Source organism: Pan troglodytes, chromosome 18 (genome assembly GCF_028858775.2).
Source record: "Pan troglodytes isolate AG18354 chromosome 18, NHGRI_mPanTro3-v2.0_pri, whole genome shotgun sequence".
Classification (NCBI taxonomy): domain Eukaryota; kingdom Metazoa; phylum Chordata; class Mammalia; order Primates; family Hominidae; genus Pan; species Pan troglodytes.
In genome coordinates, this window is record NC_072416.2 from 56584711 (window position 1) to 56606360 (window position 21650).

The 21650-nt window shown below is 43.1% G+C and overlaps 1 protein-coding gene and 1 pseudogene across 29 annotated transcripts in view; both read right to left on the reverse strand.

Moving 5' to 3' along the window:
- The window catches only part of CNOT1 (CCR4-NOT transcription complex subunit 1), a 110344-nt gene that overhangs the window by 61999 nt on the left and 26695 nt on the right, over positions 1–21650 (reverse strand). For 27 of the 29 annotated variants that reach the window (XM_511007.7, XM_009430906.5, XM_009430912.4 and 24 more), the window contains 9 exons: positions 17630–17905; positions 7187–7294; positions 6167–6265; positions 5732–5800; positions 5588–5642; positions 4932–5135; positions 3443–3611; positions 1152–1278; positions 889–999 (listed from right to left, as the gene is read on the reverse strand). In XM_511007.7, the coding sequence (XP_511007.2) occupies positions 889–999; positions 1152–1278; positions 3443–3611; positions 4932–5135; positions 5588–5642; positions 5732–5800; positions 6167–6265; positions 7187–7294; positions 17630–17731 (1044 nt within the window). In that variant the 5' untranslated portion in view covers positions 17732–17905. Of the gene's footprint in view, positions 1–888; positions 1000–1124; positions 1279–3442; positions 3612–4931; positions 5136–5587; positions 5643–5731; positions 5801–6166; positions 6266–7186; positions 7295–17629; positions 17906–21650 lie in introns of all 29 variants that reach the window. The other 2 variants (XM_063797203.1, XM_063797202.1) reach the window with 1 other exon arrangement.
- On the reverse strand, positions 15901–16410 carry LOC134808754 (transmembrane protein 254-like; annotated as a pseudogene).

Genomic DNA, 21650 nt, shown 5'->3' on the forward strand with positions numbered 1-21650 from the left:
CTGCCTCAGCCTCCCAAAATGCTGGGATTACAGGAGTGAGCCTCCACAACCGGCTTATCACACTACCTTTTAATATCTAAAAGTTCCATTCTAGGGCCAGGTGCAGTGGCTTATGCCTGTAATCATAGCACTTTGGAAGGAGGGCGGATTGCCTGAGGTCAGGAGTTTGAGACCAGCCTGGCCAACATGATGAAACCCTGTCTCTACTAAAAATACAACAACAACAACAACAAAAATTAGCCAGGCATGGTGGCACATGCCTGTAGACCGAGCTACTTGGGAGGCTGAGGCAGGAGAACTGCTTGAACCCAGGAGCCAGAGGGTGCAGTGAGCTGTGATCGTGCCACTGCACTTCAGCCTGGCCAACAGAGTGAGACTCCGTCTAAAAAAAACAAAAACAAAAACAAAAGTTCCATTCTAGGCCAGGTACAATGGCTCACGCTTGTAATCCCAACGCTTTGCTCCCAAAGGTGGGAGGATCACTAACTAGAGCCCAGGAGTTAAAGTCCAATATGGGCAACATAGCAAAAGGAAAAATAAATAGAGTTCAATTCCTTTATGTCTTATTTAAGCCCTTCAATATTTTAGTAGAGGTACTTTATTTTTTATTCAGTTTGCAACCGAAGTAGAAGTGGCAAGATAATTATGATTTTCATTGTTCTTATCCACCATAAACAAGAGTAACTTAGAAGTAGCACCCCAAATTACAAGGTAACAACCCTAATGAAAAAATTTAAATTTGGTTACGTACTGCCTGCAGTACACAATTAACTTGGACACTTCATTACTTTTTGAGTTAACGAAGGTGGAAAATTCTTAAAAATTTGCTTTCTTTGGACTGTATCATTCAAATACCACAAATCAAAAATCATCATCACATATACTCACCAGTTCTTTAAGAACGTCAATCAAGACTTCTACATTCCATGTGTGTGCCTGTGCTCCATCACTTTTATCTTTCCCATCACTCCAGATCCCACTGCCCGGAGCAGAAATACTCTGTAGAAGTAAAACTTGAATTAAACAAACCCAACTACTCCATGTGTTCACTTCTGGTCGATAGAACAATCAATCATACTGTAATTTAATAAAAAATAAATAAAGAGGACAGGACATTAACTCACTTGGTAAAATAGCTGAATTCAACACACCTGTAATGGAATGCCATCTGTTAATCCTGAATGAGTTCGAGCCATCATTCCCAAAACCCTTGCAACCTGGGCAGCTGTGACCTCCCGAACACCAAACTGCACGATTATATTGCGACATTCTTCAATACTGAAACAGAAATGTAACTTCAGAAAAATGCTACCAGCCTCAACACCGAGATTGAGAAATTCTGGCATTAAATGAACCTTGTTTGAAAGCCTTAGTTTTACTAAATAAAACAGGCAGAGCAGTAAGTGTTATTTCTTGTTACATTTATACAGCTAGGAATGTAAAAACCATCTACTTCAGTAAGAAAATGGCAAAAGTCATTATTCTAAGTAACTCGGGAATGGAAAACCAAATATTGTATGTTCTCACTTGTTAGATGGGAGATAAGCTATGAGGATGCAAAGGCGTAAGAATGATACAATGCAGTGGGCTCCCAAACCCCCTGCCATGGACTGTTATCAGTCTGTGGCCTGTTAGAAACCATCCACACAGCAGGAGGTGAGCAAGTATTTCTGCTTGGGCTCCACTTCCTGTGGAGTACAAGAGTACTGGAGTACAATGGCACAATCTTGGCTCACTGCAACCTCTGCCTCAGCCTCCCAAATAGCTGGGATTACAAGCATGCACCACCACACATGGCTAATTTTTGTATTTTTAGTGGAGATGGGGTTTCACCACATTGGCCAGGCTGATCTCAAACTCCTGGCCTCAAGTGATCCACCCACCTCAGCCTCCCAAAGTGCTGGGATTACAGGCATGAGCCACAATGCCCAGCCTGAAAATTTTTTTAAAACAGGCAAACAATTTTAAAAAAATCAGTGTAAGAGCTGGGTGTGGTGGCTCACGCCTGTAATCCCAGCACTTTGGGAGTCTGAGGCGGGTGGATCACGAGGTCAGGAGATCAAGACCATCCTGGCTAACACAGTGAAACCCCATCTCTACTAAAAATACAAAAAAATTATCTAGGCATGGTGGCGCTCACCTGTAGTCCCAGCTGCTCAGGAGGCTGAGGCAGGAAAATCACTTGAACCTGGGAGGTGGAGGTTGCAGTGAGCTAAGATTGTGCCACTGCACTCCAGCCTGGGCAACAGAGCAACACTCCGTCTCAAAAAAAAAAAAAAAAAAAAAAATTCAGTGGAAGAAAATAAGACTCATGAGTAACGCTCTCTTTCACAATAACAAAATTATCTTCAATCTTCTTTAAGATTTTAACATCCACAGTGAGTTTTATTATTCTGATATGTACACAGCCTTGAAAATCCATCCTAACTTTTTTTTGTTAGTCTCGCTTTTTTTTGACGAAGTCTCGCTTTGTTGCCCAGGCTAGAGTGCAGTGGCACGATCTTGGCTCACTGCAATCTCCACCTCCTGGGTTCAAGTGATTCTCCTGCCTCAGCCTCCTGAGTAGGTGGGATTATAGGCACGTGCCACCACACCTAGCTAATTTTTGTATTTTTAGTATAGACAGGGTCTTCACCGTGTTGGTCAGGCTGGTCCTGAACTCCTGACATCAGGTGATCCGCCCACCTCGGCCTCCCAAAGTGCTGGGATTACAGGTATGAGCCACCGTGCCCAGCCTGCATCCTAACTTTTCACTATGCATCTTATTCAGTTTGATTAACAAAAATTATATGCCAGGCACAAGTACAACACTCACAAATGCACTATTTCAAACCTAAGTGAGAATGTGATTTGTCTGAGAGTTTTTAAAACATAAGGATTTTTAAGTCAAAGCAAAGCACATTAATGCCCTTAATAATTTGCTTTTAGAAAAATATTAATAATCCAGTGTATCACAGTCTTAAGTGCTACTAACAGTGTGAAACAATATCCTTTGGTGCCCTAAGCAAGTGAGAAAAATACGCAAGACGCAGAAAAGGAAGGAAGCCACAGAAGAAGGCAGAATGAAGAAATTAGAGGGGTGGGGGTCAGAGAGGAGAAAATTAGTCACATTAAGTGTAAAGCGATACAAGTTCCATAAACACTAACTTGCTTCAATGCTCTCTCTTCCTTCCAAAAGCCAAAATATGCCTATTGTGGCAACTAGCCTGGAAACCTCTGGCTCCTAATTTTGAGAAACTGGTGAGGGGAAGGAGATAAACATTTAACACCCAGGATGTTTACAGCTGTCACACACACTAGTTCGTGGAAGATTAAAATTTAGAAGCATGCCTCTTGAGAAGAAAAAATGATTAACTTTAAGGAATTTTAGAGACTTTTTTTAAAGAATTACATCATGTTTGGCACAAGAATAATCAGAAGCTTAACACATTTTACTACCAACCTTGCACAAAAGCCATAGCCTACTTCTTGCATGAAATCAGCCAAAGAGCTCTCCATCATGGTTTTAGCTACCCCTCCGGAATCAGGCAGGATCCTGTCCATTAGAATGTCCCGTTTTTCAGGGTATAAAAGTGGTGCGAGCACCACGGGACAGCGTTCTTGGGGAAAATCTGAGAGAGGAAAAAGGTTACAACTGCTATACTAATTAAAAACAAACAATCCTCTTTTGCTCTATCCAAAATCCCCTCAAACCCAATTCTCTCACAAGTTCATATTCAAAGCCAAGCTTATTTCATTTTTCCAGCCTACTAGCCCAAGTTACGACTTTAACATCAATTCCAAAATTTGAATACTTTTATATCACAAAAAATGCTCATCAGTGTACCTTTAACATTTGACACTGGCATTCCATCTACTGACCAATTCGTACCCTAAATATTACTTTAAATTTGCACAATAGGGATATCACTTCCCATACAAAGAAAGCATCAAAAACAAACAATTAGAATATCAGTCTATTTATTTCACTGGCAAGTGGAAAGTTTCCCATTAGTGAGAATGTTAATGTACATTAAAATTAAACTCTACAAACATTAAGAAGTAAATAAAAAGTAACCATGAGAATGGATGTTAATCCACTATCAGATTTGTTATGAAAAGAATTCTTATCTTTCTCAAACATGAAAGCTCAGAGGCAACAAAATAACTAGGATTTATCTTAACTTTACAATGCCGATATCCAAGGAGGTGAAGTGAGCACATCAAAAGTGACCGATTTTTTAAGCTAAAAATAGCATGTAAGGCTAGGTATGGTGTCATGCTCTCCTGATCTTCCCAAAGTGCTGGGATTATTGGCCTGAGCCACTGTGCCCAGCTGATGTTGTCTCTTTTTTAAAAAGAGAAAGAGGCGGAGGGGAGGGGGGAGAGGTGTGGGGGTGGGGGGGGGAGGGGAGGGGAGGGGAAGGGGAAGGGGAGGGGAGGGGAGGGGAGGGGGAGGGGAAGGGGAAGGGGAGGGGAGGGCAGGGGGAGGGGGAGGGGGGACTGGAGGGGAGGGGACGGGAGGGGGGAGGGGAAGGGGAGGGGAGGGGGAGGGGGACTGGAGGGGAGGGGACAGGAGGGGGGAGGGGGACTGGAGGGGAGGGGAAGGGGAGGGGAGGGGAAGGGGAGGGGAAGGGGAGGGGAAGGGGAGGGGAGGGGAAGGGGAGGGGAGGGGAAGGGGAAGGGAGGGGAAGGGGAGGAGAGGGGGAGGGGAAGGGGAGGAGAGGGAGAGGGGAAGGGGAGGGGAGGGGAAGGGGAGGGAAGGGGAGGAGAGGGAGAGGGGAAGGGGAGGAGAGGGAGAGGGGAAGGGGAGGAGGGGGAGAGGGGAGGGCAGGGGGGAGGGGAGGGCAGGGAGGAGGGGAGGGGGAGGGGAGGGGAGGGGGGATGCTTTTGTGATGTGTCTGTGGTCATCCAAGAAAACCACCCACTGTAGGCTACAAAGACTCCCTTACCTCTGCGCAGCGTCTTAAGAAAAGCGTCTATCTGTTCTTGTCCAACTCCAAAGGCTCCCTTCTGCCCAAAGAGGAGATGGGAGAGGAGGAGGTGTAGGACCTCTATTGCTATATCTTGGAAGCCACCTTCTTGATTTCCACTGACGTCTGCGTCAATGTAAGAACGCAGAAGATCTGGAAGCTTCTGTTTGATAAACTGGGCAGCTAGAAGTCAGGTAAACCAATAACCGCAAGTTACTTTTGCACCACAATGGGTTAAAAAGTCATATACCATCAAAATGCAGATAATCACCCTTCTCATTCACCAGTTCACCCATCTCTCTAATGCTTTCTCTAGCTGACAGGTATAAAGAAACCAATGGCCAGGGACTGGCAGTGGGGAGGGGAAAATAGAGAGTTGTTGATGGGCATAGTTCTGTTTGGCAAAATAAAGTTCTAGAGAGATGTTACACAACCTGAATACAATTATCCCTATGGAACTGTACACTTAAAGTGGTTATGAGGGTAACATTTATATTACATGTTTTTTACCACAGATAAAGAGAAATTAATTTCAGATTATCTTACTCTCTAAGTCTAAATCACAGAGCCTCATGATTAAAAACCCATGTATTTTAAAGTCTCACTTCGTGATATTTTCGGAAAAAGTAACTCACCGAAACCTCTAAGATCTGAGCTGGAAGAATTCAACAGGGCAAGGCCAAAAATTACCTGAAACAAGAAGGATTAGATTAACCAAAGAGTCAAATGGCTGTTTTTAATTCTAGTTTTGTCTACATCTCTTTTCATAAATCACTCACCTCTTGTACTTTGCTTAATTTGAGCACTTTACTCAGCTGGGCAAATAAGTGGGGTGCAGGCTTTAAACTCTGAAACAAACCAAATTTTAGTTTAAAATAAGAACTTGCTTTTTCAAGAAGTTTTTAACAACCTATCTGTTTGCCCAAGGATGGCACTACATAGGAGTTGCTTAATTCTGTAGTGTTGCTAGAAACATTACACTATGTCCTAAAACTGTGAAATGACAAACTTAAGCCTTCACATGATCTGGTTTTAGTAAGATTCTATTTATTATTAAATGGACTGCCTTGATTTTGTTACAAACTATAAAAGACACCCCAAAATAACAACCTGAAATTTTTATATTAAGACATCACATTATGAGATCAAGGCTTAGGGCTTTTCTAGAAAGCCTAAGAAGAGATCACACTCTTAAAGATAATAGTAATACCAACCTTCTGATAGTGCAATGGATTATCAATGGCATAGGACAGCGTCGAGATAAAATTTGGCTTTGTAATCAGCAACGCACACTCCTGAATCAGAAACTGAGTCTTTAAAAATAAAAAATGATTTTCATTAGCACTAATCATCATCTAAGAACAAACAGAAGCTGAGGTACTCAGAACATTAAAATGTGATCTAACACTATATACTGTTATATATTATCAAAATCAGCTCTTTAAAAATCTCGCCAGGTGCGGTGGTTGACAACCGTAATCCCAGCACTTTGAGAGGCCAAGGCAGGTGGATCACCTGAGGCCAGGAGTTCAACACCTGCCTGGCCAACATGGTAAAACCCTCTCTCTACTAAAAATACAAAAATTAGCCAGGCCTGGTGCCAGATGCCTATAATCTCAGCTACTTGGGAGGCTGAGGCAGGAGAATCACTTGAACCCAGGAGGCAGAGGTTACAGTGAGCCACCACACTCCAGCCTGGGTGACGAGAGAGAGACTCTGTCTCAAAAACACCCAAGGTAAAAGGAACCAGGAAATAAAAAAAGATGTAAAGAAAGTTATAAAAATAGAGTTTTTAAAAAAAAAAAACTCATTACACTACTCAAAGTCTATTAGCAGCAAAACTTCCAGAAAATAAGAGCTCATTGACAAGATTACTGTAAGAAACAGTATTATGACAAACTCTTGCCAGATGGGGAATAAAGCTAGAGATTCAATCCAGGACATGAGATCTCCTCTGCCTTACTAACTTTTCAGGCAGGGAACCCTCACATTCCTGCTTCCTTCAGGCAGGTCTGATCCCTACCTCTCTAAACCTGAACTAGGTAGCTGTTACAGTCTACAGCCAGGCAGAAGGGACGCACAGAAAAAAAAGGAAAAATCTAACACCTTTTCACCATCCAGCTACAATCACTTCTGGATGCTATTTTGTACGTGTCATATGCTAGATACACTATGCCCAAAATTCATTTAACAATTACAGCTAAGTGGACATGAACTCTGTAAGCCCCAAATACCTGATGGAAATCTTTGCCACTGCTTTTACCATCGCCACTGAAATCCACATGCGAAAATAGGCAGCGTAATAAATGCCTGTCTGCCTCAGGACCGTGCCGATTCACAATCTAAAATGACAAAAAATAACATGTTTAATAAGAGAAGATAAAACAAAAAAAAAGGTAAGGTTTCAAAAAAGAAAATCAACCTCCAAGGCAAAATTCCAATTTACATTAGTTACTCATTTTTGAATTAAAGTTAAAGGAATTATTGATGGAAGTGCCCATAATTTATAACTCAATTTTTTTTTAGAGAGGGTCCATATTGCCCAGGCTGATCTCGAACTCCTGGACTCACAGCGTCTTCTCGCCTCATCCTTCTGAGTAGCTAAGATCACAGGCATACACCACTGCTTCCAGCTGTAATTCAATATTATAAAAATGTTTCCTGGGCCGGGTGCGGTGGCTCACGCCTGTAATCCCAGCACTTTGGGAGGCCGAGGCTGATGGATCACCTGAGGTCAGGAGTTCAAGACCAGCCTGGTCAACATGGTGAAACCCCGTCTCTACTAAATATACAAAAATTAGCCAAGCATGGTGATGGGTGCCTGTAACCCCAGCTACTCGCGAGGCTGAGGCAGGAAATCACTTGAACCCGGGAGACAGAGGTTGCAGTGAGCCGAGATCGTGCCATTGTGGTCCAGCCTGACCAACAAGAGTGAAACGTCGTCTCAAAAAAAGAAAAAAAAAATTGTTTCCTATAGTCAGTCACTGGCAGGAAGAAGAGAAGAAAAACTACAGTAATTTTACCGTGCAACTCTGTACTTTGCTCAACATCTACACCAAAAACACCACATGGCATTGATCAAATGTGTAACAGAAGTTTTTTTTTAAGGCAACAATTTAACGTAACTCAAATTCTCTCTGCTAACACAGCTGTAATGCTACGTGGCACAGCCTTAAATGAAGCTGCCATAAGATCCGACTTCAGTGATTTAGATGCTGCCCCTGAGCTCAGTTTCCTGCCCTTCCTCAAATTTACCCATGTTTGTTTCTATTTGTTATTCTTTCTAAATGAAAAACTCCAGATGGCTATACATGGTTTGTTCTTTCACTTCATTTAGGTTTCTACTCTAAAGCCACCTTATCAGTGAGGTCTTATTACCATTCCTAAAACAGAAATATGACCTGCCCCAGCATCACTCCTTATTCTGCTTTACTTTTTCTCCATAGCATTTACCACTACCTGCTAATTTGTTTATTGAAATTTTGTATAGCTGTGTTCACTTCTGCACATCTAGTCTAGAAAATACTTGAGCACAGTATATGTGCAGAGTAATCACGTTTGCTAAGAGCCACATACTACCTACACGTTGGGCTACATATTGCACTGAGCTTTCCTGGCTTAATCTTCAAAAACTGCTAAAATTTACCACCATCTATCCCCACAGATAAGGGGTTGACATATTTAAAACAGACTCCTTGAGCCTAAAATCCAAGTCTATGAGTTGAAGAATCTGGATTTATAGTCCAACTTCAAAGCCTATGATCTTCCCACTATATCATGATAATAACATGAAAGCTAAGTTCTTAGCTTATTTCAGTTTCCCTTCTCTTCATTCAGAAAATATGGAAGTTAAGAAAGACCATCTCTACCAAAAAAAATAGCTAGGCATGGTGATATACACCTATAATTTCCAGCTACTTGAGAGGCTGATGTACGAGAATCGCTTGAACCCAGGAGGCGGAGGTTGCAGTGAGCAGAGATTGCACCACTGCACTCCATCCTGGATGAAGGAGTGAGACTCTGTCTCCAAAAAAAAAAAATAGAACAGAGTCTGGGTGCAGTGGCTTACACCTGTAATCCAAACACCTTGGGAGGCTGAGGCAGGAGGATCACATGAGCCCAGGAGTTCAAGGTTACAGTGAGCTATGATGGTGCCACTGCACTCCCACCTTGTGGGGACAAAGCAGCACCCTGTCTCAATAAAAAATAAAACAAAAAAGAACAGAATTAACTATGATCCAATTAACCAGATCTCTCACCCTTGAAAAAATACGATAATCTGGTTCAACCTACATTTGCTGAGTATATGCTATGTACTAGTCTAGGTGTAAACACAGCAGCAGAGACTAATAGGTTCCAAATTCTCACAAAGTCAATTTTTATGGGAGAAGTACAGGCAAAGAATTTCTGACAACATTATCTGTTAACAAAAAGAAAATAAAACAGAGCTTGCTAACACTGATGCAGGGGGTTACCTCAGAGAAGCCTTCTAAGGTGAGACCTGTGAGCTGAGACAACCATAGATACAGGTGAAGAAAGAACAATCCAGGGAGAAGGAAAAACCTAGAGTGCAAAAGCACAGAGACAGAAAAGAACTCTGAAGATCAGAAAAAAGGTCAGAGGGAATCAGAGGGCCAGATCATGGTTAATGAATACACTGACTTGTCTGAGACGGTGTTATCAACCTAAAAAAATAGAAGGCACATTTCATCACACAGTCAATGGCCAAAGAATAAAAAAGTTTCAAGTTTTTGTTTCACTAGGATCAGCAAAGATTTACTAAAATCCCGTTATCCTTACATTTGTTTCTGTAACTCTTAATTTTTTTCCCATGAAGATTATACAATAAAAACCTGGAATGAATATTTTTAAGAGGCAGAATATGTTTTCAAATTTAACTATGCGCCGGACTCAGAGGCTCATGCCTGTAATCCCAGCAGTTTGTGGGGCTGAACTGGGCGGATCACCTGAGGTCAGGAGTTCGAGACTAGCCTGACCAACATGGTGAAACCCCATCTCTACTAAAAATACAAAAATTAGCCGGACGTGGCGGCATGCTCCTGTAATCCCAGCTACTCAGGAGGCTGAGGCTGGAGAATCGCTGGAACCCAGGAGGCAGAGGTTGCAGTAAGCCAAGATCGTACCATTGCACTCCAGCCTGGGCGACAAGAGCAAAACTCTGTCTCGAAAAAAAAAAAAAGTTAACTATGGGATACTCCATTATTTGTGTGGCACATAGGTTTGATACACTCTAAGTCTTAATCCTCCCTCATGTCTTCTTTAGGTCAAATAGTGCCTAACATTCCATATGATTTTTTTTCAACCATTCCATATAATTTTCGAAATCTCTGACATCATAGACTTATTTGCTAATGTCCCTCAATATGTGGCTCCTAGATCACAATGTTTTACTACAGCCATAAATCGAAACATTATAGAAATATTGCCAAAAGCCTTTGATATACTTAATTTTTCATATATTAAGATTTTGCTACCAGATTTTAAGCTGTTTAATACAATTTTTTAATTATTTTACTCGTCTCCCCTTCCCAACTGGTAGAATGGTTTCTATTTTAAGCAAAAACGTGTAGGGCTTAATTTTAGAGGATAAATATAATCTTACTTTAACATCTTTGTAATCCAAGATTTTGTTTATAAAATAGTTTTAGAAGAAACAGTTGCTCCTGGTGAGGAGCAGACAGCATGGCAGTGTAGAGGAAACATTCCATTCACAGCCATAAAATGTTTGTCTTTAATTACTGCAACACTGACTTAAAAAAAAAATCTTCCCTATTAACACAGTATTAAAAATACTGAGTGGCTGTAAAAGCAATTGTTAAATTAGAAAGTTATTATATAAACAAGCTGGGTGTGGTGGAGCACAGCTATAGTCCTAACTACTGGGGAGGGTGAGGCAGGATGATCACTTGAGGCCAGGAGCTGGAGGTTGCAGCGTGCCATGAATGCGTCTGTGAATAGCCACTGCATTCCAGGCTGGTCAACACACCAAGACTCCATCTCCCTAAAACAAACAAAGTAGTCCAGAGAGGTCCTTCTTACCACCTCTAAAAATGGGCCAAATTCAGATTTCTCTTTGAAACTGATAAATTCAGAAATTAAAATGTTTAGGACCGACAAATGCCCCAAAACATACAAATATCCTCTGTCCAAGTGATGAATCTGCAACACCAATGAGCCATGAAAGAAAAAAATTGTCCATTTAGAGACCCACATCAGCCCACAGAAATAGCAGAATGGTCAAGAGTATAGAGCTGAGGGAAGAATCAAGATCAAGATATCATTTAAATATCTGTGATTAACCATCTAGCCAAAGGAGTGTGCCGGAAAAGCAGAATGCAGAAGAGGAGGCAGCAACCATTACCAAAGCTGAAAACAGAAAGGGGAGACTACCCCCAACATACTCCTCACCCTCAAGCATGCCCAAGATTGTTGATGTGAATAAATAATTGGGTCAATTCAAAAGTAAAAACACAAAGAATCAGCATGGAACCTATTTTAAGAAACTGTAAAACAAACAGCAAAAACAAAACACAGGTTAAGAATACACATTTCGGCCAGGCGCGGTGGCTGATGCCTGTAATCCCAACACTTTGAGAGGCTGAGGAGGGCGGGATCTCTTGAGGTTAGGATTTTGAGACCAGCCTGGCCAACATAGTGAAACCCAGTCCCTACTAAAAATACAAAAAATTGGCCGGGCGCAGTGGCTCACACCTGTAATCCCAGCACTTTGGGAGGCCAAGGCAGGCGGATCACCTGAGGTCGGGAGTTCGAGACCGGCCTGACCAACATGGAGAAACCTCGTCTCTACTAAAAATACAGTATTAGCCAGGCATAGTGGCACATGCCTGTAATCCCAGCTACTTGGGAGGCTGAGACAGGAGAATCGCTTGAATCCGGGAGGTGGAGGTTGCAGTGAGCGGAGATCGTGCCATTGTACTTACTCCAACCTGGGCAACAAGAGCGAAACTCCGTCTCAAGGGAAAAAAAAAAAAAAAAAAGTTAGCCAGGCATGGTAGCACATGCCTGTAGTCCTAACTACTCAGGAGGCTGAGGCAGAAGAACTGCTTTAGCCCAGGAGTTTGAGGAGATGATGATCTTGCCACTGCATTCCAACCTAGGCAACAGAGTGAGACTCTGTCTCAAAAAATAAGTGAGGAAAAGTTAAATTAAACAAATGTTGATAGCAACCATATTCACAGTAGCCAAAGAAAGCAGAAGCAAAACTAAATATCCATCAACTGATGATACAGATACACAAAATATGAAATATCTATATAGTAGAATATTATTTAGCCATAAAAAGGAATGAAGTACTGATACATGCTACAATACAGATGAATCTTACTTGAAAACATTATATTAAATGAAAAAAGGCAAGGCCGGGCATGGTGGCTCACGCCTGTAATCCCAGCACTTTGGGAGGCCAAGGCGGGCAGATCACCTGAGGTCGGGAGTTCAAAACCAGCCTGACCAATATGGAGAAACCCCGTCTCTACTAAAAATACAAAATTAGCTGGGTGTGGTGGCGCAGGCCTGTAATCCCAGCTACTCAGGAGGCTTAGGCAGGAGAATCACTTGAACCCGGGAGGCGGAGGTTGCAGTGAGTGGAGATCACGCCACTGTACTCCAGCCTGGGCAACAAGAGCGAAACTCCATCTCAAAACAAAAAAACAAAAACAAAAAACAAAAAAAGAAAGCCAGACACAGAAGGCCACATACAGTACGATTCCATTAAATACGCAAATGCACCAAGGCAGAAATAGAATAGTGGTCACTAAGAACTAGACAGAGAAGGAAAAGGAAAGTGACCGCAAATGAACCCAGGCATTTCTTCTGGAGGTAATGAAAATGTTCTGAAATTAGATAGTGGTTATGGTTGCACAACTTTGTGAATCTGAAAAACTACCAAATTATATATTTTAAAAGGGTGAAATCTGGCCAGGCGTGGGGGCTCATGTCTGTAATCCCAGAATTTTGGGAGGCTGAGGCGGGTAGATCACATGATGCCAGAAGTTTGAGACCAACCTGACCTACATGGTGAAACCCCACCTCTATTAAAAACAAAAATAAGCCAGATGTGGTGGTGCACACCTGTAATCCCAGCTACTGGGGAGGGAGAGGCTTGGAAATCACTTGAACCCAGGAGGCGGGGATTGCAGTCAGCTGAGATTATGCCACTGCACTCCAGCCTGGGAAACAGACCAACACTGTCTCATTAAAAAAAAAAAAAGAAAAAGAAAAAGAAAAAAAGGCTAGGCACAGTGGCTCACGCCTGTAATCCCAGCACTTTGGGAGGCTGAGGCAGGTGGATCATGAGGTAAGGAGTTCAAGACCGGCCTGGCCAAGATGGTGAAACCGTCTCTACTGAAAATACAAAAAAATTACCCGGGCATGGTGGCAGGCACCTGCAATCTCAGCTACTTGGGAGGCTGAGGCAGAGAACTGCTTGAACCCGGGAGGCGGAGGTTACAGTGAGCCGAGATCACGCCACTGCACTCTAGCCTGGGTGACAGAGTGAGACTCCGTCAAAAAAAAAACAAAAAAGGTGAATTTTACAACCTATGGATATTTCATTTTTTTAATGTGAAAAATAAAGGAACCAAAAAAGAAAAAAAAGAGGAACCAGACCAAAACAAGTCAGATCATATTTTATAATTTTAGAGACAAGTCACAGCATTTTATTCAAGTTAACCCATTTCATTCAATAATCTACCATATTGTTCCCCGCACCACTATTACTGTCACTATTTCTCTTTGGAGATGACCAGGTTTTTAAAAATCTGGCTTGAATTTCCATAATGCCTAACTCTATGATCAAAACTATTTTTCCATCTCAAAAAAAAAAAAAAAAAAAAACAAAACTCCATCTAAAAAACAAAACAAAAAAATTCCTTACCAAAAAGCAACCCCTTAATCACAAGACAGACAGAGGGAAAGATTAAGATATATTTGCATAAATTTATCTTCACTAGAAACAATTCATAGTCCACAACCATTCAGGGTTGTGTTTACTTGGGGACTTTATTTTGGGGAGGGGGGTTCTCATAAATGTTTGCTTAATAAAAATAACCTGCCCCACTGTATCATGGAAGGGAAATGAGGACTAGTCCCCAGAGAAAAAGCAGGCCGTCCTCCAGGGAAGGGGCCCTAATGACTCCTAGGGGTGACAGAGTCAATGATCCTGCCTCTCTAACCCATCACCAGTAATAAAGTATAACCAGGTGAATGGGAGAGGCAGTAACTAGCCAGATAACCCGTGGGCCAGAATTTCTAAAACAGGAATGCTTTTGTGTTTAAGTCAGAGGTGGAAAGATACTTTTGAAGAAAGTTACGGAGAATAGAAAAGTGTGAAAAGGATAAAGGTTTTTCACCAGGGAATCCACAGAAAGGTATCAAAGGCAGTCTTGTGCTTTTCTTTTGGGATGAAGGTACCGCAAATGGGTTGTACAATTTTCACATAAAAACTGGAATGATACTGAACAAGTGAAATTGAAATCAGTTTCCCTCCTTTGTTCAATAAACACTGACAGAGCACCTGTGTGCAAGGCAGTGGGACAAGTGCTGAAGGGAAAAGTAAAGCTGTCTAAGATGTGGCCCTGAGCTGAAGGAGCAATCTAGCAGTGCCATCAGACCCCTGCACACTACAGAGCATGGTGTCAGGGGCCAAATGGAGGGAAGGACCACTTCTGGCTGCAGCATCCAGGAAGGCACTCTGCAGTCCTTCCCTCTAGGTTCTCGGCATATGCTCCATGCCTGTGTGACTGCTCAGCCTGCCCTGTTCCGGACACTTGCTCATCTTCCTTATCTTTCTCTGTAGCATGAGAAACGTAAGTTTGAAAGGACAAAATTCTGCCTCACAGGTACCTAACAGAAGTGTGTGGAATTGATGTACGATGGAGTGTCACTTTATCTTGTTCCAGCAAGGTAGGAAAAAAAATTGGGAAAAGACAGGTAAACAGTGGTGGTGAGGGCAAGGTGTTTTCATCAGAAGGTGGGGGCAAAGGTATACATACTAAAAAGTCAATTTACCGCTGGGCACAGTGGCTCACGCCTGTAATCCCAGCACTTTGGGAGGCCAAGGCGGGCGGATCACAAGGTCAGGAGATTGAGACCATCCTGGCTAACACGATGAAACCCCGTCTCTACTAAAAATACAAAAAAATTAGCCGGGTGTGGTGGCGAGCGACTGTAGTCCCAGCTACTCGGGAGGCTGAGGCAGGAGAATGGCGTGAACCTAGGAGGCGGAGCTTGCAGTGAGCCAAGATAGCGCCACTGCACTCCAGCCTGGGTGACAAAGTGAGACTCCGTCTCAAAAAAAAAAAAAAAAAAAAAAAAAAAAAGTCAATTTAATATGTGGCTTACCCCAGAGGACACAAGGGTCCTGACAGTCAAGGACCATAAGAAGGTAGCTGGAAGTCCTCTTGCCAAACAGGACTGAACAGCTAAAATCTTTTTCTATTTCTTTTTTATCAACTGGTCTATTCAAGCTCAACCAGGGCATTTAAAAAGAAAAAAAAAAAAAGGACTAACTAGCTTAAATAGCTTTGAAGGACAATTTCTAGAAAGTAGAAAGATCAGCCAGGCGTGATGGCTCATGCCTGTAATCACAGCACTTTGGGAGCCTGTAATCACAGCACTTTGGGAAGCCGAGGCGGGCACATGGCCTGAGGTCAGGAGTTCAAGACCAGCGTGGCCAACGTGGTGACACTCCGTCTCTACTAAAAATACAAAAAATTAGCTGGGCGTGGTGGTGGAAGCCTGTAATCCCAGCTACTCGGGAGGCTGAGATAGGAAGATTGCTTGAACCCAGGAAAAGGAGGTTGCAGTGAGCTGAGATCGCGCCACGGTATGCCAGCCTGAGTGACAGAGTGAAACTCTGTCTCAAAAAAAAAAAAAAAAAAAAAAGAAAGAAAGAAAGTAGGAAGATCACTGAATAAACACTGCACCACCTCCTCAACACAAAAAAAGTTGAGAATGAATGTGAAAGTGTAAAGAAAACTTTCAGCTATCTTCAGGTTTGTGTTTGGCACTTTGATCTGTAAGCAATCAACATGGAGAGATGCTATGCCACAGAGGAAAGTCTGCAGGAACCATACAAGGACTCTCCCACATGACTCAGCCAGGCAAGCCAATACCCACTGCACAGGAGGGTGTGATGGTGGCCCACCAAGTACTGAGTGAAGGAGTCCAGGGGCCCAAGGCTCTGATAAAGGATACTCCAAGGCCAAAAGACAACCCATGTGAAGCAGTCGAGCCCCAGGACCATGACCAGCAAGGGCAAGGGTCTGGCTGGACCAGAAGTAGGTGGCAGCTGCACTGCTGGCTTCCAAATTCACCATCATGAAAAACCCAGACATGAAGTTCGTTGGGGAGCCATCCCCAACCCTGTTTAAGAAAAGCCTGGGAGCTAGGCGCAAGAGCTCACGCCTATAATCCCAGCACCTTGGGAGGCCAAGGCGGGCAGATCACCTGAGGTCAGGAGTTGAAGACCAGCCTGGCCAACATGGTGAAACCCCATCTCTACTAAAAATAAAAAAATTTGCCGGGCGCAGTGGCTCACACCTGTAATCCTAGCACTTTGGGAGGCCGAGGCAGGCAGATCACCTGAGGTCAGGAGTTCAAGACCAGCCTGGCCAACATGGTAAAACCTCATCTCTACTAAAATACAAAAATTAGCCGAGCATGATGGTGTGTGCCTATAATCCCAGCTACTCGGAAGGTTAAGACAGGAGAATCGCTTGAACCTGGGAGATGGTGGTTGCAGTGAGCTGAGATTGTGCCACTGCACTCCAGCCTAGGCAGCTGAGCAAGACTCCATCTCAAAAAAAAAAAAAAAAAAATTAGCTGGGTGTGGTGGTGGGCGCCTGTAGTCCCAGCTACTGGGGAGGCTGAGGCACGAGAATCACTTGAACCCAGGACAAGGAGGTTGCAGTGAGCTGAGATCGCGTCACTGCACTCCAGCCTGAGCGACAGACCTCAGGCTCCTCCAGGAGGCGGAGATTGCAGTAAGACAAAATTGCATCACTGCACACGAGCCTGGGCGACTCTGTCTCAAATAAAAAAAAAAAAGTAAAGAAAGGAAAATCCTAGCTAGCAGGTTTCTCAGGGCCCTGAGCACCAGCCCAAAGCCAGGTCAGACCTATTTTATAATTTCTATGGAAAATAAAAAGCTGTGAAAAATATTTTTAAAAAAAAGATTGGGCTGGGCGTGGTGGCTCACGCCTGTAATCCCAGAACTTTTCGAGGCCAAGGCGGATCACTTGAGGTTGGGAGTTTGAGACCAGACTGACCAACATGGTGAAACCCCGTCTCTACTAAAAATACAGCCGGGCATGGTGGTACATGCCTGTAATCCCAGCTACTCGGGAGGCTGAGGCAGGAGAACTGCTTGAAACCAGGAGGCAGAGGATGCAGTGAGCCGAGATCATGCCACTGCACTCCAGCCTGGACGACAGAGTAAGACTCTGTCTCAAAAAAAAAAAAAAAAAAAAGATTGGGCTAAGAGCTCTTTTACAGATGATGATGACAGAAATCACTTGAAATAAGGGGCGAAAGTTAGTTACCTTTCATGCAACATGCCCACATAAATGTGTGGTTTTCTTTCCACTGTCTACTCATTCCTTTAATGGCACTTGTTTTCTGGCTAGTTTACTTACATGCTGTATTTCCTGCTGGCTGGCTCGGTAATTTTTCTTGGTTAAATTGTCCACCAGGTAGCTGATTTGAGACAAGGCCAGCGAGAGCGAGTCAAGATTCATTGCTGGTTGGGGCGGAAGCAGGCGGCCGAGCCCGGCGCAAAATCACCATTATTCCCCTTTAGTCACCTCAGAGGCAGGTTAATGCTTTCTTTGTAATTAGGCTATATCTGGTATCTGTATAATATCTTCAGTTCTTCTTTACCAGGGGTCTTACTCTGTTCTGAAACATGGCACCTGTTTAAAAAAACACACACACACAAATCCAGATTTTTAAATTAAAAGGAAAAAGGAGGCTGGTCCAGGCGCAGTGGTGTTTACAACTAATTGATCACAACTAGTTGCAAATTAATAATTAGAAGAGAATAGGGTTAAACTACCATCGTCTCTGTGTTAGTACCTAAAATGTTACTAATGACTCTAAAAAGATAGTAAGGTAGCTCAACCACTGTTGATAAGAAATGCCAAGTTTCTCAATTAGGCAGGGCAAGTATAAAAAGAAAATACATGGCTGGGTGTGACGGCTCACACCTGTAACCCCAGCACTTTGCGAGGCCGAGGCAGGCAGATCACAAGGGCAGGAGTTCGAGACCAGCCCGGCTAACATGGTGAAACCCGTCTCTACTGAAAATACAAAAATTAGTCAGGCATGGTGGTGCACACCTGTAATCCCAGCTACCCAGGAGGCTGAGGCAGGAGGACTGCTTGAACCTAGGAGGCAGAGGGTGCAGTCAGCTGAGATCGCGCCATTGCACTCCAGCTCTGGGCAACAGAGCAAGACTCCATCTTGGGGGAAAAAAATATATGCCTGTAATCCCAGCACTTTGGGAGGCCAAGGCGGGTGTGGATTGTCTGAGATCAGGAGTTCGTGACCAGTCTGGCCAACATGGTGAAACACCGTCTCTACTAAGAATACAAAAAAATTTGGCCAGGCATGGTGGCGAGTGCCTGTAATCCTAACTACTCGGGAGGCTGAGGCAGGGGAATTGCTTGAACCAGGGATGTGGAGGTTGCGGTGAGCCGAGATCATGCCACTGCATTCCAGCCTGGGTGAGAAAGTGGCACTCCGTCTCAAAAAAAGAAAATACTCATCCAAAGAGTTTCATTTTAGTAAGACAACTTGTAACACTTAAGATTTCTATTTTACCTATTTCAAAATAATTTCTACTATACCCTTTGGAAGCAGCAAGTGGAAACTTACTTAAAATTAAGGTTTGTGGAAGGAACATTCATCTCTCATTTTCAGACTCTCTTTCCATGGTATCTGCGACCTATTTATAAGACCCTATGTATTCACTTTATTCTTTATGTTACTGCTTCAGAATCAGGTAGTTTGGTCTTATACCTTGGGATGTATGTTTTAGGTATTTGAATGGCGTACAAGTAAGGAACTCCAGAAGCCAAATTGCTTCCTGCATTGCTGAAACTGTTCCCTGGGAGAATTCAGAAAGGGAAGCCCAAAGCAGCAGTACAGCTAAAATGACAGGATTATTATCAGTTTAACTCCAACCACCTGCTGAGTGAGAACTATTCTGTATAGAAAAGACAAATGTGGCTGTGCAGTGGCTCATGCCAAAGTGTTGTAATCCCAACACTTTGGGAGGATGAGGTGGGAGATGGGAGGATTGCTTGAGGCCAGGAGTCTGAGAAAAGCCTAAGCAACATAGTGAGATCCCATCTCTATTCTGTTGTTGTTGCTGTTGTTGTTGTTTTTGAGACAGTTTCACTCTTGTTGCCGAGGCTGGAGTTTAATGGCGCAGTCTCAGCTCACTGCAACCTCAGCCACCTGGGTTCAACTGATCCTCCTGTCTCAGCCTCCCAAGTAGCTGGAATTACAGGCAACAGCCACCATGCCCAGCTAATTTGTTGTGTTTTTAGTAAAGAAGGGGTTTCGCCATGTTGGCCTGGCTGGTCTTGAACTCCTGACCTCAGGCGATCCACCTGCTTCGGCCTTCCAAAATGCTGGGATTACAAGCATGAGCCATGAAGCCCACATCCCGGCTAGTTTTTGTATTTTTAGTAGAGACAGGGTTTTGCCATGATGGCCAGGCTGGTCTCTTAACTCCTGACCTTGTGATCCGCCCGCCTCGGCCTCCCAAAGTGCTGGGATTACAGGCGTGAGCCACTGCGTCCAGCCACAACACCCATTTTTTAAGAAATTCACCAAGAACCACTGAAACACAAAAATCTCTGAAGGAAAGGAGTTGAGCTTATCCACAGCTTCCTGTTCTGAAGTCCGCTTGTAATTTCATTACAATCAAAACTCACCATGTAAGATGCAGGAAACTCAGGAAGATTAAAACCCCTTTAAAAGGCCATTTAAAACCTTTATCTCTAACAGTTTCTTAATGTATAAAGGTTACACACTTTTATCAAGACAAAGCAAAGTTAACAGCTTCTTAACGTATAAAGGATACATAGTTTTATGTACACAAATCAAAGGTTCTACATATGCTAGTGCTCCATACCCACCTTAAAAAAAAAAAAAAAAAAAAAAAGCCTGTGCACGGTGGCAAACACCTGTAATCCCAGCACTTTGGGAGGCTGAGGCAGGAGGATCGCTTGAACCCAGGAGTCTGAGGCCAGCCTGGGCAATATGGCGAGACCCTGTCTATTAAAAAAAAAAAAAGTAAAATATTTTTAAGTAAATAATAAAAAGATGATGGATACACTTATTTTGTTCCTAATATGGCATTTTACTGGTCTCTCTAGTCTACTCTGATGACTTTTGGCTTCACAATATTGGAGTCCTTGAACTTTTCTTCTCTAGATTCACTTTCTTAGTAATCTACTTCAGTCTTTTTATTTTTTTTTATTTTTTATTTTTTTGAGACAGAGTTTCGCTCTTGTTTCCCAGGCTGGAGTGAAATGGCACAATCTTGGCTCACTGCAACCTCCACCTCCCAGGTTCACACGATTCTCCTGCCTCAGCCTGCCAGGTAGCTGGGATTACTGGCATGTGCCACCACGACTGGCTAATTTTGTATTTTTTCTAGTAGAGATGGGGTTTCTCCATGATGGTGAGGCTGGTCTCGAACTCCCGACCTCAGGTGATCCACCCGCCTCAGTCTCCCAAAGTGTTGGGATTATAAGAGTAAGCCACCGCATCCGGCCTACTAACAGTCTCATGGCTTAAAAAACCATCTGTAGGCCGGGTGTGGTGGTGCACACCTATAATCCCAGCTACTTGGGAGGCCGAGACAGGAGAATTGCCTAAACCTGGGAGGCGGAGGTTGCAGTGAGCCAAGATCACACCACTGCACTCCAGCCTGGGCAACAGAGCAAGACTCTGTCTCAAAAACAAACAAACAAACAAACAAAAAAACCATCCATAAATTAGCCAGGTGTAAATCTGTAATCCCAGCTACCCAGGAGGTTGAGGCAAGAGAATCACTTAAACCCAGGAGGTGGAGGTTGTAGTGAGCTGAGATCATGCCACCTCACTCCAGCCTGGGCAACAGAGTGAGACTCTGTCTCAAAAAAATAAAATAAAATAATAAAAAAAAATTTTTTTAAAAGAAAAAACCATCTATACCAATAACTCTCTCAAAAGTTCTATCTTCAGCCCAAACCTCTCTCATAGTGTCCAAATTTGTATAATATAATCTCTACTCCACATCTCAAATATATCATATTCAAAAAAAAGCTCCTTGTCTTCCCCCCACTTAATGATGTCACACCCTGCAAAGCACTCCCCATCTCAGTTGATGCTAATTTCATCCTTAAACTTACTCAGGCCAAAATCTTGGAGCCAATACCTATAGCCAAAACCTATAGCCAATCTGACAGGAAATTATTTCGGCTCCGCCTATAAAATATAACCAGAATCCAACCATTTCTCACAATATCCAAGCTATGATAAGGATCATCATATCTCTCACCTGGATTACTATGCTAGCCCTCTAACTTCATCTCCCTGCTACACTTGCTTCCTATGGTCTATTCTCAACATAATGTCCAGAGAAAAATAATTTTCAATCAT